General features: G+C 46.8%; 1 protein-coding gene across 1 annotated transcript in view; it reads right to left on the bottom strand.

Moving 5' to 3' along the window:
• IFT43 (intraflagellar transport 43) overlaps nt 1–11445 on the bottom strand; it is a 49346-nt gene extending 37901 nt beyond the window's left edge. Inside the window, exons 1-2 of the mRNA XM_068398980.1 lie at nt 11366–11445; nt 10720–10809 (exon numbers count right to left, since the gene is read on the bottom strand). Of these exons, the coding sequence (XP_068255081.1) occupies nt 10720–10809; nt 11366–11419 (144 nt within the window). The 5' untranslated portion in view covers nt 11420–11445. The remainder of the gene's footprint in view (nt 1–10719; nt 10810–11365) is intronic.
• Between the last annotated feature and the right edge of the window lie 1777 nt (nt 11446–13222).

Here is a 13222-nt window from a genome sequence, read left to right as displayed (position 1 = left end):
TCAAAGCATGAAATAAATGTGTGGAAAAGAAAAGGAAAAGCTTTTAATAAAATTAGTTATGATGGGATTGTCCCTAATCCACATCACGGTAGCCAAGCAGGGAGGATACTACTAGAAAGGCTGGGAAACATGGCTGACTAGAAATGCTATTTCAGTAGATGTCATCAAAAGGCTAGTAGATAACCTCAGAAAGCTGAAAATAACTGCCCTGCTGGCCAGCCGCTCGGGGTGCACAGCAGAGAGGCAGCGCAAGGCCTTGGGGAGCTCCAGGCCATGCAGTGCTGGGGCTCACACTGGGGAAGTTGGCCTAATTAGGGAACAAAAGTTCAGCTACATTTTTGAGATTCCTCCTGGAGAATGTGGCCAACTTCCAGCAGAGCGGTCCCCAGGAACAGGCCGGGAGTCCAGCATTTCTACAAGCAACCAGAAGACCACTAGAAAAAAAGAAGCAATCCCTGTAAAATGGAAGCAGGTAAAAATGGCAGTGCTTCCTTGGATGCTGGTTCCCTTTGGTGAAGGATGTTTATTAGAAAGAATCCAAACAGATGACAGAAACGCTGGAACACGGAGGGACAAATTCAGCTCAGCCCAGGACAAACACACAGATGGAAGGGCATTCACAATGTGCAACAGCTACAGGAAATTCTGCCTCAGAGAACCCTCCCAGGTTCTCAGAGATGGCAGTCGCTAAAGAGCTATCTACTGCCAGTCCATCCCACTCCCAATTGCATGCCTAAGAAGGCAAAAACCCTGGCAATATGCTGTATATAAAATGCAGCTAGCCCCTGGTGAGGGCTTTTCTACAAGCTGAAGATCACAGGGGAGATCAGGATGCTAGAGAAAAACAATGCGGTCAGACTGTAAGGTCTTTGGGATAGGAACTCTTTGTCTCAGTCACACACCAACATTCTCTAGATCTTACTGCAGTGCAAGTTGTAGATACAAAAAGGGCTATAAGGGACTGCATTACAATTATACATTACTTCTTAGGTCATGAACTCTCCAAACTAGAGTGGCTGGACAGTGCCTAAACCACTGTGATTATTTTTATACAAATAAGGTCCCCCAGTAAGCACCCAGCTGAGTGCAGCCAGTGCTGGGGTCCTCAGTCACATGTTTCTAAGTTTCAGGGCATGTGCGGAAGAGCACTTGGGGGGTGGCTGCTGCACAGATCCAGACCAGTCCAGACAATGGAATGAGAGTTTGGAGCTGGGTGCCAACCACTGCGCTAGGGTAAGAACTGGGTCAGGAAAATACCGCTCTGATTAAAGGCCCTGATCATATAATGCCTCAGGCCATGTCTAAACCACAGGTGCAGACACACCTGCAAGCAGGATCCCTGTGAGTCAGCTCAAGTCTGGAGATGGTCTAGCTTTAGGTTCTTCTGGTAACCAAGCTGGTACCTCCCCAGGACAGAGTGCAGGTTGCTTCTCAGGGGGGGATCTCTGCATCATTTGCACCGTACTTTACAATACAAATACACTCCCCCTCAAACAACCCCACCAAACTGGGCCACTTTGCAACATTAAGTCCCCAACTGGCTTCACATTTCAGGTACTTAAACTTTTCTGATAGCTGTTTTTCCAACAAACATTAATTGAAAATGATTGTTCCTGACATGTCATGTTAACCTAAAAAGCAACAGCCCATTTTTCCACCCAAATTGTTTTGAAAGCACTAGGAACTATAACTACAGGACTTGGTTGCCCCCTCTAGAAAGGTCAGATCCTCAAATCCTCTTTCCAGTTGTTGCTTTAAAGCATGCCATCACTCCAACTTTGAGCGCTATAGAACCACAGAGGTCAGCATCCACCTAGTTAAGAGTCAGAAATCAGGTGCTCTCCTCGCTTTAGTCCATGAAGGACCTTGAGACTACCTATGGCATGTCTACCAAAGCACTAGAGAACAAGGTCCCAGCTGGACCCATTAGGACTGGAACAGACATCTTCCCACTCAAATGTTGTTGCCTTCAGTTAGAAAGTCCTTCCCTGCACCCCAAAAATTCTTTCAGTTCCATTTTGCAAAGGAGAGCAGCTTCAACAGAAAGGACCGAGAGCCTTCTCAGACCCAGAACAGCTCATAAGCTCTGTCATTACATATAATACTCTCTAGGGAGGTGGGAAACATTACTTGATACATCTTTCAGGAGGAAGAAGAGGAGAATAAAATCAGTATCTTCCAGCTTGGAAAGGAGATGGTGGGTTTAACCTTTAAGTTTATGCATAAAGCATGTGGTTTCAACACCAAAATGAGCACCTCCATCCCTGGAGGTCACCAAAGGCAAGGAAAAGCCCTGTTCCACTGCTGAAGGCTACAAAGCACAGGATGAGGGGAGTAGGATCACTCACTGCTACTACATGGACATGCACTCCCAGAGAGGTGCCAGAACTTCACAGGACAGGGTTTCAGACACACTGCAGCCTCCAGCCACTCTTTACCACCTTAATAGATCCACAGGCCCATCCTGAGATTGTCTACATACTACACAGGCACCAAACACAGGCTGTGAATTTCGCTATGAGGATTAGGCATCTAAATTCCTCTGTGGATCCAAGTTTAGGGAATCCCCACAGTTCTCCTGCATAAAGCTCTAGCCCTCCTTTCAGACAGGGACTAAAGCAAACTAGAGGAGGGACTTCTACAAGGCCCCAAAGCAAATCTGTGGCAAAGCCAGGAAGAGAACACAGCAAAATTTTGGCTTACAGCCATGTTCATACTCCTCCTGCCTATTCTGCCTCTGCAAATTAACTGAGATATTAGGATACACCCTTTATTATACCATTGATCAGCCTTACAGCCTTTGGCTAAATGTCCCAGGCAGCCTTGGAAGGTGCAGCCAAACGAGTGATTCAACTGGCAAAAATTCAGATCCAAGATGAGTGGTTTGCCAGGGGATGCAAAACAAGTCTCAGAGCAGGCAGACGGCTGGAGGGCAGGACTTCAGCAGGTACGTTCACATTGACAGCTCAGATGCAGCTGTTTGCTAGTATTCAGGCAGCCACTAAGTTATCTTCAGCGCAGCAAGAGGAAAGGGACCAAATCCAGGAAGAGTTCAGATTGTAACACTCAGCACAGCCCAAAGGGAGTTCAGAGAAGGGTTACATGAGCCATCAGGGGGACGAAGGGGCCAACTTCGGACAAATGATTCAAGAAGCCAAGTATTTCAGCTTGGCCAGGCAATGACTAAGGGAGGGATATACTGCAACAAGTTTTGGATCACACTTTATAATATAAAGTTCCACTAATAATTGGTTTGGAAGAGACTTACGCTACAATTAACAGAAGTTTGTAAGCATATAGCATTATAAGTTGCAAGCAGCTTACTGATCAGTCAGATTTCTGAACACTCAGTTAACCATATTGTTACTCTTCACAGGCATTTACAAATGGAAAAATACTATAAAGTGCAACTGTGATGCTTAAGAGCATAAGCCTGAATAAAGGGTGCAGGGATTATCCAAACAAGAGGGCTTTCAAAGCAGGGATCACTTCATACTAAGGAAAATCTCCTTGCCAGGCACCATTGCATAACATCCCTGAAGCAACAACAATTGCTCATGTGGAAGAGTCACATCAGCTTAGTTATTTTAATGAAATTTAGCAGCCAGGAGCAAGAAGGTGCCTGTGGCATGTGACCAGCCACCACTCAGTACAGCAGACCTTGGGAATCAATGATTTAGGGCACTGTATGGAAGTGGAATTAGTTCCTGTGAAATGACTGTAAGGACTGGTTCGGGGGGGTGGGGGTGGATTAGATCAATTATCAGGAAAAATTTCTATTGGGTAACCAGTCCCAAAAACTATACCCATCAGTGGGAGGTCTCTTTGCCTGATACATGGAAAAGTGCTCTGGGCATAGTCCTGAACCATCCATCACTGACGAATAAACCCAGTGGATCTTTCCTACAATACCATCTCTAGCACTACCAGGAGAAAACTAAGCTAATCTGAATAGTCTTGACTCCTTGTGATGAGCACACACTTCTGAGGCCAGAATTAATGAGATGGGTGACACAGGTTTCTTTTCTGGGCTTTGAATTTCACAAATGGATCTACTATGCTACCACTACTGGGCTGGTGCTTCAGCAGAAGGAATTAAGAGTATGGGAGAGGATGCTTTAAATGTCTAACATATACAGAGAGCAACTCTAGCTAGGAAAAACTGGGTAACACCAATTCCATGGTTAGGAAGAGTGCAAGACAATTTGCCCAAAGACTTTAACAGAAACAGGTACTACTACTCAGGTTGTTCTGAACAGCACCACCCTGCTTCTAATGCCAAATGAATGCCGAGACATATTTTAGCTTTGTTGCAGGATGAGAAAGGATACGTGTATTCTTTTTCTCTGTATAACAGGAGCCTGGAAAGCAGCACTATGCTATCCTATTAACCACAGATATTAGCATTTCAGTGCTGGTGCAATAAAAAAAAGGAAAGACTCCTAGAACAAAGGCACACATCCTTGTTACTACTGGCTGGCCTTCTCCTCTGGGGCACCAGCAAGACTCCACAACCCCTAAGGACAAGTTTTCATGTTATGGGAGCAAGCTAACCATACTGGACAGCAAATCTAGGCTCAGTCACGTTTTGTGCTCTATTAGCTAATTGCTGCCCTGACTTTTAAATGAATATAGAGTATCTTTCCAATGGCCACATACATATCAGTGACCTCAGAACAAGATCCAGCAACTGATAAGAGCAGCTGTTACAAAAACAATAAAAAATCCTGTCAGCAATAGGAACTGAGGATGCAGGAAAGGCACTGCCTCTGAGGCAAACTTTGTCTTATTCTCCAAGACTCCCCTCTTAAGGTAGTCTCCAGACACATTAATAGGTTAGTCCTTCTAGTCCCCTTCAGAGGAGCCAGCATCTACCTAGAAAGGCTCTAGTCTTACATGGTCAACCTTTTCCTTGGGGTCTTCATCCTAGAAGGATCAGGAGAGAAAAAGGGAGGAAGAAGTTAAGGGGAGGAACTATGGAAGCCTGCACAAAATAGCTCAAAGATTGACGTGAATGGCTGTCCCACAGAACATGCTTTGCAACCTTATTCACTTGAACAAAGTTGATCCCACCATTGTGAGATTCTATATGCACAGTCATTTACGCACACACCATCTATGATATTATAAAACACGCCTGTTTTACTGCAAGGGCAGGAAAGTCTGCTAGCAGTCAGACCCTTGAAAGGCAGACTAAAGAAAAAAACCTATAAATCAGAGCAAAAGACTTAGCTCCTTCTCCCCATAGCATGAGAAAATTATTCAGGTGTGCAGGATGCTAGAAAGATTAGTATAGATAGGCTCTGCAACCGTGCCAGAGACCTGAAATGATGCTGGACCGGTCATCCTGGGCGTTATACACCATAGCAGGCTGCAGCCCTTTTTTCGGGAGCTACTGTTGCTCAAGCCAAGGTCAGATCCTCCGCTGGGAGCAGCAGTTGTAGCAGTTAGCGTAAGAGAGGCCTAGCTGACAATAGTGTTAGCTTTAGTAGATGAACTTTAGCTAACCCTATGGTATAAGGGAGTAGCTTAGTTATGAGGTAGATAAGTAACTCAAGGAAAGCAGCCTGTTAATCACTGGGAAGTTGCAAACTGGCTGAGAACCTTTCTGATGAGCAGACTGCCAGCACCAGGAGTGGCAACCACCAGTTGTTAGGCACCAAATGCAAGGAGGAGGCAATTAAGAATCCAGCAATCTCTATGCAATCCTAGAAATGACAGTGTTCAGAATCACTCAGGGAGAGAATCTAGGGTTCCCCACGACCCTGCACCAGGAGTACGCACTGGATGGCTGGAACCACTACACTAACCCACCTGACTTTTCTTCTGGACTGCATCATCTCTCCTGTGGAACAGGGAAGCCACGTGATTAATAAATTGCATACATCTCTATTAAAGCGGTGTGGTATCAGAGTCCACTTAGTGCCTGCACTGTCATCTGGTCTTACAGTCTTACCATGGCAGGAACAGAGGAAGGCTACATGCAGGTTAGGGCAGCTGGGGTACGGAAGTGTCCATATCAGTGAGCAGCAAAATGAAATCAGATTCACCCAATTGGTAAAAACTGTTGGAAGTGTGTATCTGTCAGCCAGGGACCCACTTGTTTCCACACCTGAGAGCAGAAAGGTTTCTGCAGGGCCCAACATGACCTAAGCTTCTCTGGATGTACGAAGCCCAAGTGGTACAGGACTCGCAGTAACATGGAAGGAAATCCAGATGGACAACACATGTTGGAAAAACATTTAAATAACCACTTCTTTCAGCAATCATCTTCCACGTGGATTTCACCCTCAGCAATTGACTTGCAGTTGTTTATTCACTTGGGTTAGATAACCAGAGTCCTATTTAAACGATGCCTGGATGTCAGCCTAAAGAATCACTGCCAGGAGTGTTTGTAACTTGGGTGGTGGAAGTCCAAATAGCTGCTTTGCGAAATTCACCTGTGGGAACATCCTTCCAATATTCAGGGGAGGTGGTCCAAGCTTTCATCTGTCTACATGAACCTAGTCTGAATAAGATATTTTTACAGCACAGAAATACTCACTTTTTAACTGTCATCCAAGGACCACAACTACATAGGCAAGCTTACAAACACCAGGTAAGACAACAAGAGAAGAACACACTCTCAGAAATGAAAGCACAGAGCCTTTCCCCAGGTTTTGGTGAAATGTGGGGAAGAGAAACAGCAGGGAACTTAGATTATTTTGGACAAACCCCAATATAAAGTGAAAGTGACCCTGTCCTACCTGTGTGGTGACATTCTCAACGTAGCCTGGAAGACCCTCATCATTTAGGCTGACTTATTGCCTATTAAAGCAGTTTCCACCAGAAGGATCTACAAGTGTTGCCAGAGGGACACAGACAACATCACATTGAGACTGTAAGAGGTAGAAACCCAGGGAAGCTTGAACAAGGTCCCAGGGGAATCCTGTCACTGTAGGATGAAGAGAAAACAGACTGTGGAAGCAGGATAACATTAAAACATTTTTGCATACTGATTTCTTACGGAACAGCAAATAGTTCACTCTTGCTGAAAGGAGACATAGAAAAGGAAAAATTTTCTGATATATTTTTTAAAAAAAGGCTTTTCCACTCAGCCTTCCAAATCAATCTCCTTAAGAGCTCCAAACCTGGCCAAACAGATTCTTTTTGTGGATATCATCAAGCCAGCATCAAGCCAGGCTGTTGGACGTAGTGACGTTAGAGACAGGAAAAAGGTTTGACTTTTATTCTATAAGTGTCCAGAAGCCCTGGTAGGATGGGACAGCAAAGATCTTCAACAGATCCCATTATATGATCTGCCCTTCCCATTATACAAATAACATGACCAGCTTGAGTTTGTCCCATTTTGTCAGAAAATTGATAGCATCAGGATGAGTAAAAAGTAACACATCAAGCCAGGGGATGGGAAAGGCCTCCCAAGGGAAAAATGGATACATTACCCCTCTGAAAATGAATGTTTGAAATGCGGAGTTCTGGCATGCAGCGAGCAGATTTATCTCTAGGAATTCCCATTTACGGCATATTCCCCTGGGTGCCCAAGAAGCGCCTGCCGATTTGCCAAGGAGCTCTAAAGGCCAGGAACATGCACAGCCATTGCTGCAGGAGGATGCTGACTGCACCAATTACAGCAAATAATCATGTTCCTTCTTGCCTCACGAAATAATACATAGCTGCAGTGTTGTTTGTTAGTACTTGTATTTCTGAAAAGGCAGGAATGCTCTGCATATCGGATGGCAGACTGTGAGCTTTGTGACCCTTAGCGAGGCCCCTGAGGAGACAGGGGTCTAAATCTGAAGGTAGTGCCAGTACTTCCACACAGGAATGGGAATTATGAAATAGAGATTTGGGCAGAGGAATTACTGATACACCACTACAATTAAGGAACTTATTGTGGGGGATATATACACACAACCGGCACTGAAAAGATACTAAGATATCATACAGTTTTCATAGAGCTTGGGGGAAGTATATTAGACTGTAAGGCACAAGAGAATGCAGTTGTGCCCTAGGGAAGGAGGTTTTAACAACACATTTGTGAGAGAAGACACACAGCTAAGGAGATGTACCATTGTTTGGGTCTCTTTCGGAAGGCAGAGTCCAGGTCAAGAAGAGATCAGCAGTAATCTGATAAGATCTATGCTCCAAGTCAGATGATTTGCCTATTGACTACAAAACAAAGATCTTTTTAATCATGTTAAATGAGCTGTTCACCTCTTGAAGTGAATTTCCTTGTAATAAGCCCAAATGTTGACACATGGATGGACAGGTACTTTTTGCTTCCTTCAAGCAAGCTGCTCAGACTGGAAAACACCTCCTGGATGGTTCTTAGTGTCATGAAAAGACCAGAACAATAGCAGAAATAGTATGTTCATATCAGAAATTTGAGCTGGGTGGAAACTGGGTGGATTGACATGGAATTAAAAAAAAAAAGTCAAGGTGAATCTTAAAGGAGTTTTAAAACCCTGAGGAACTACTGAGGAACAGAATCACCATCCTGAATGTGAAATTGCACATGAAGCTGTGAATATGGCAAACATTTAAGACAAACCCCTTTGTCTTCAAAATCAGTAATAAGAATAAAACCTCCGATGCTGAAATAAATTACACTGGGCCTCCTCCACTACTGCCAGTTCCAGAAAAAAAAAGTACTGTTTTTTTTTATTTTGCGTTTCTTTTGGGAAGGTTCCTTGAAAAGGTTTCAAGATGACCAGATGGCTGAATGAGACATCCATTGTAACAGCTGACCCCACCACTGGGCGGCAAGCCAAGGCCAAGCTTGCAGAAAAGTAAAAGGTGATTGCCAATGTAGGGTGAAGGGAAAAGCAGTTCTATTAAATGCTCACTTTGGTATCAAATATGATCACGTACGAGAGGCCTCCGATTCTGGAGCAAAGGAAAAGGCTGAGGCTTATTTATAGTGGATTTTGTCTCTTCTCCAGTAGCTCCAAGGTCTTCAATTAACAGCAACATTTAGCAACAACGAATTGTCTGAAGGGAGACTATTGACACAAACGTTTCTTCCTGGTGGTTAAGATCCAGTAATAACATACTTGAATCTTGTAAGGCGTGGAAGGCCTCACCCTTCTGCTGCTGAAAAGCTCACTGCTTTCAAACAGAAGTTTGTAACTATTTCTCAGTCCTCTCCAGGGGTGCCCAAGGAGCGGAGCCTTTACGATGTCTTCCCAGCTATTATAATAGCTATGATGCGAGACACACCAAGTACAACTGCAGTAAGTTACAGTCAGTCAGCTGTAACCCTACATCACACCCCGGTCTTTCCTAACCAGGGAATCAGTCCATGCACTAGGATGGCCAGTTCCAGTAAGAGAACAATCTGACAGTGAGCCACTCTAATCTGGAGGCTAACCAATGATTACACCCACTTAAACCATCAGCTGGTTTCTTTAAGACTTTCTTTACCTATGAGGCCCATGGTTGTTTCAATTTCTTAAACTACGCTTTCTGCAAGCTCCCTCACAGAATCCCTCCTGAACTCCTATAGCATACCCGGGGAGGGGAGAATGCATAGGTGGGAGATGACTCTCCGTTACACCTATCAAGAGAAAAGGGCATATTTTCTCCAGAAAAAAAGCTTGTTCTGTGAGGTGTTATTGTAAGCTAAGTCATAATACTGTATTTTCAACAGCATTGCAGAGACTCCAATGAAGTATTCCCCACAAAACCATTTCAGCACAGATGTCTGTGACACAACTACTCAGTGTAATAGGTGAGTTTTGTCACAGCACAGAGGATCAAGGAGTAGCCACTACTAAGACAAAAGGTCCCAGGGCTCTGAGCACAGTAGCTTGAAGCACAGTTGGTGCCAGGGTGGCCAACAGGGCAAAGAAGTTTTGCAATTTAAAGAAGCCAATAATATTTTATGCTGGAGACCACTACTGGCATTGCAAAAAGCTAAGTATAATCTTATTTAAACAATTATAACTGTCAGTAAGGTGGAAGTCTGATGACCCTTTTGTCCATCTGAAGGTGTGAGAGAACAAAATCTGTATGTCGTTTCTTGGCAGGTGCTCTTCCAGCAGGAGATGCCCGTGAAGAAGCCATACTAACATCAGAGAGCAAACTTCCAAGTAGGATTTGAGCATTCTGAAGCTCTAAGCAAGAAAGTGAATCGAAAGGGTTCAGATCTCATCTTTCGGGTTATTAGCGGATGTTGCCTCACTCTCCTGTGAAAGAGGAGTTCCAGACCATCTTCTACCTTTTGAAGATGTACTGATAGAACAGACACTCAACAAAAGTTTTTCTCCAAAGCCAAGTGGGAACCGAGTTTGCATGTTATTACCCACAAGACAAAGTTTCAGACGCTGCAAAGCTGGCTCCTAGTATTACCTCTGTAGCCTGTGCACGGAGGAAAGGAAAAAGAGCGTCACTATACAAACTTGATACTGACCATCTCACATACTGTAGCCTGGCTCTAGCAAAAGCAAAGTGCAAAATTAAGACATCTGGTTACCTGTACTCTCCATACCTCACGTGTGAGAAACCATAGCCCCCGATATGACCCTGTGTGAAAACTACACATCATGCAGAGGGCAACACCAGGAAAGGGACAGGGCAGTCACATGGGTCCCAACTCTAAGGACAGACTTTAAAGGACAGAGCACACACTATGTGGGCAAGAATCTCGGAAGAAACAAAGAATCCTCCACTGGAGACACCAGCAGGATTACAGACAGGTTCTCCTGACAGGACACCCACCTCTCCAAGAGAAGCAGACGGGGAATTCTTCCTGCTTAGATTTTCATCTGGAGGGAAGTTCCAGCGGGCTCGACGGCCCATCTTTAGTACCTGTAGTGCAGGGGGAAACGCAAAAGAGCAGAGGACACATGGTTACTGACAAAAGCTGCTTCAGAGCAGGGGGAAAACCGCAAGCAACAGCTCTGCAGTTACGCTGTGCCTTGCAATGAGGAACGTTCCCCTGAAGAGTGCAAAAGCAGCTGCAGGTGTTACCCCTCAGCAGCCTCCCGGCCCGCCGCCGGTGCGCGGGTCACGCTCCTCCGCCTCCCCCGCGGGCTGCTCAGCCCTCCCGGCCGCACGGCGTCCCGCAGAAGCCTCACCCCGCGGCGGCACCCACGGAAAGCCCGGGCAGGCCCCCCGGGGGGCGGACGACACCATTTCCCCGCCTCCGCATCGTGCGGTGGGGGCTGCCGTTCCCGAGGCTCCCCCGGCCGCGCTCGTCCCGCTCCCCCGCGGTTCAAGACCCCAGAGCCGCTGCTCTGAGAGACTGGGGCCCGCCCCGACCCCGGCCCTGGCCCCGAGGCGGCCGCTCGCGCCCCGCCACCGTCAAGGTCCAGCTCGCGCCGCGGGCGGCAGAGAGGCCTCGCCGCGGCCCGGGCCCGCTCACCCCGCCGGCGCCCCCGCGCCGCGGCGCCTCCGCTCGCTCCGGCTCGGCCTCCATCCGCCGCCGCCGCCGCCGGTGCTTCCGGCGGATAGCCCGCCCCCGCCGCCCGGGCAACCACCGCCCACCCACCGACCGCCGGCAGCGGCCGCGCCGCTGACCCCCGGCCGCCCCGGGCGCCGTCCCTGCGGAGCCCGGCTGCGGCCCCGGAGCGCCCGGCATATCCCCTGCCCGGCCCCTTCCCCTGCCAGCCCCTGGGAGCAGCCCCGCTCCGGGGCCCGGCGCCGCGGCAGGGGCAGCCGGTAGGCCGCGGGGCTGGGGGCGTCTGGCTCAGCACAGGCTGGGTATCCCTGCCCGAGAGCCGGCAGTGAGTCACAGCGCTGGGCGCTCCTGGTCGCCGTGTAAATATCCATCCCCGTTAGCAACCTTAAAATCTTGGCCTAACTAACGGTGGCAGCGGTGCTGCAGTTTCTCAGCACAACACGTCATGTAAGTACTCTTTTATCAGTTTTTAATTTCACATGCAGTAGGGGCAGGTTAAAAACAGCCTGCCACTGTGTCCCCTCCAGCTCTTTACTGTATATACTTTTTAAGTTCCCACGAAGGCAGATAATCCCAGCCTTGTAGATCTCTCTCCTCACAGGGGGTTTTGCCAAGTCCTCTCATTGCTTCTGATGCTGTTCTCAATTCTCTCTAGCTCTCCCAACACTGCTTTCCAGACAGGGCAGCCCGTCCCCAGAGTGCTCGGTGGAGGCAGTCCCAAGGATCAAATACAAGCACAACAATCGTTACACACATGCCTCTCAAGCGTAAGTTGTGCAGAGATTTCCACCCGGTCCCTTTTTTGGCTGGAGAGATGTATAAATTAATTGTAAGTAGATCTGGTTGTAGCTCCACGTGTTAAATAAACATACTGCTCTCCAGTGCTTTGTCCTTTTGCCTATATTTTTCTGGTATCTCTGACATTCCTCACAGTCTTCACCTATCCTCATTAGCCTCAATAATTGTCATGCGCTTATTCTGCTGCTACAGCCAAGGACGGCACCACACCATGAACTACACTGTTAACGCTTTGCCATGATGAAAATTGGCTGTGTAGCACTATAAAGTTTTAAGCCTTCCAGGAATGCTTTTTACTAAAGGCACCACATCTCACTCTGTACCTTCTTAGCTTTAGTAGAAGCTCATGGTCTGGCTGAAGAACTTTAAGAAGTCTAAATAAATTGTGTCAAACAATTCTTCCTTTTTCCATTCCTTACTGACATTTTCAAGTAGTTGTGCTGTGACTGCGATGATCTAAGGATTAAGTGAAATAAGATTTGTGGGCAGAGGTAATAACTTTTTATTAGACCAACTGATATAGCTGGAAAAAAACGTACAAGAAGTGTTTCTGTGCCTGAAAACTTGTCTGTTTTTTCCAGCTATATCAACTGGTCTAATAAAAGATACTATCTCTCTTTACAAACCTTGACATGTTCAAGGAATTCAGTGAGTGAGACGTGATTTTCCTTTTCTGAAGCCAGGCTGCTTAGGCTCTATGAAATCATGGTCTTCCAGATACTTTGTTCTTCTCTTTTAATTAGAGATTGAAGTATTGATCAGGTAGAGAGGGCAGTTTTCACCGAGCCCCATGCTTCACCCTCCGGGCCATGGGAATATGGAGCCGCATCTCCCACTTCCCATCCACTCCTCCGAAGAGCTGCCGCAGCAGTGCAGCTCCGCAGACCCTGGGAGACAGAGGGGACTGCAGCCCCCAGGTTGCAGTAGCTACTGCAGGATGTCCGAGCACAAGTGTACACTTACAGCTGACCTTCTTGATCGGAAAAAGAGCACCCTAAGAGGCGCGTGATAGCATCCAGAGCA

The sequence above is a fragment of the Nyctibius grandis genome, chromosome 4 (genome assembly GCF_013368605.1).
Source record: "Nyctibius grandis isolate bNycGra1 chromosome 4, bNycGra1.pri, whole genome shotgun sequence".
In the NCBI taxonomy this organism is placed as follows: Eukaryota; Metazoa; Chordata; class Aves; order Nyctibiiformes; family Nyctibiidae; genus Nyctibius; species Nyctibius grandis.
The sequence above is the reverse complement of the archived record's forward strand: the minus strand, read 5'-3'. Positions and strand labels throughout refer to the sequence as shown.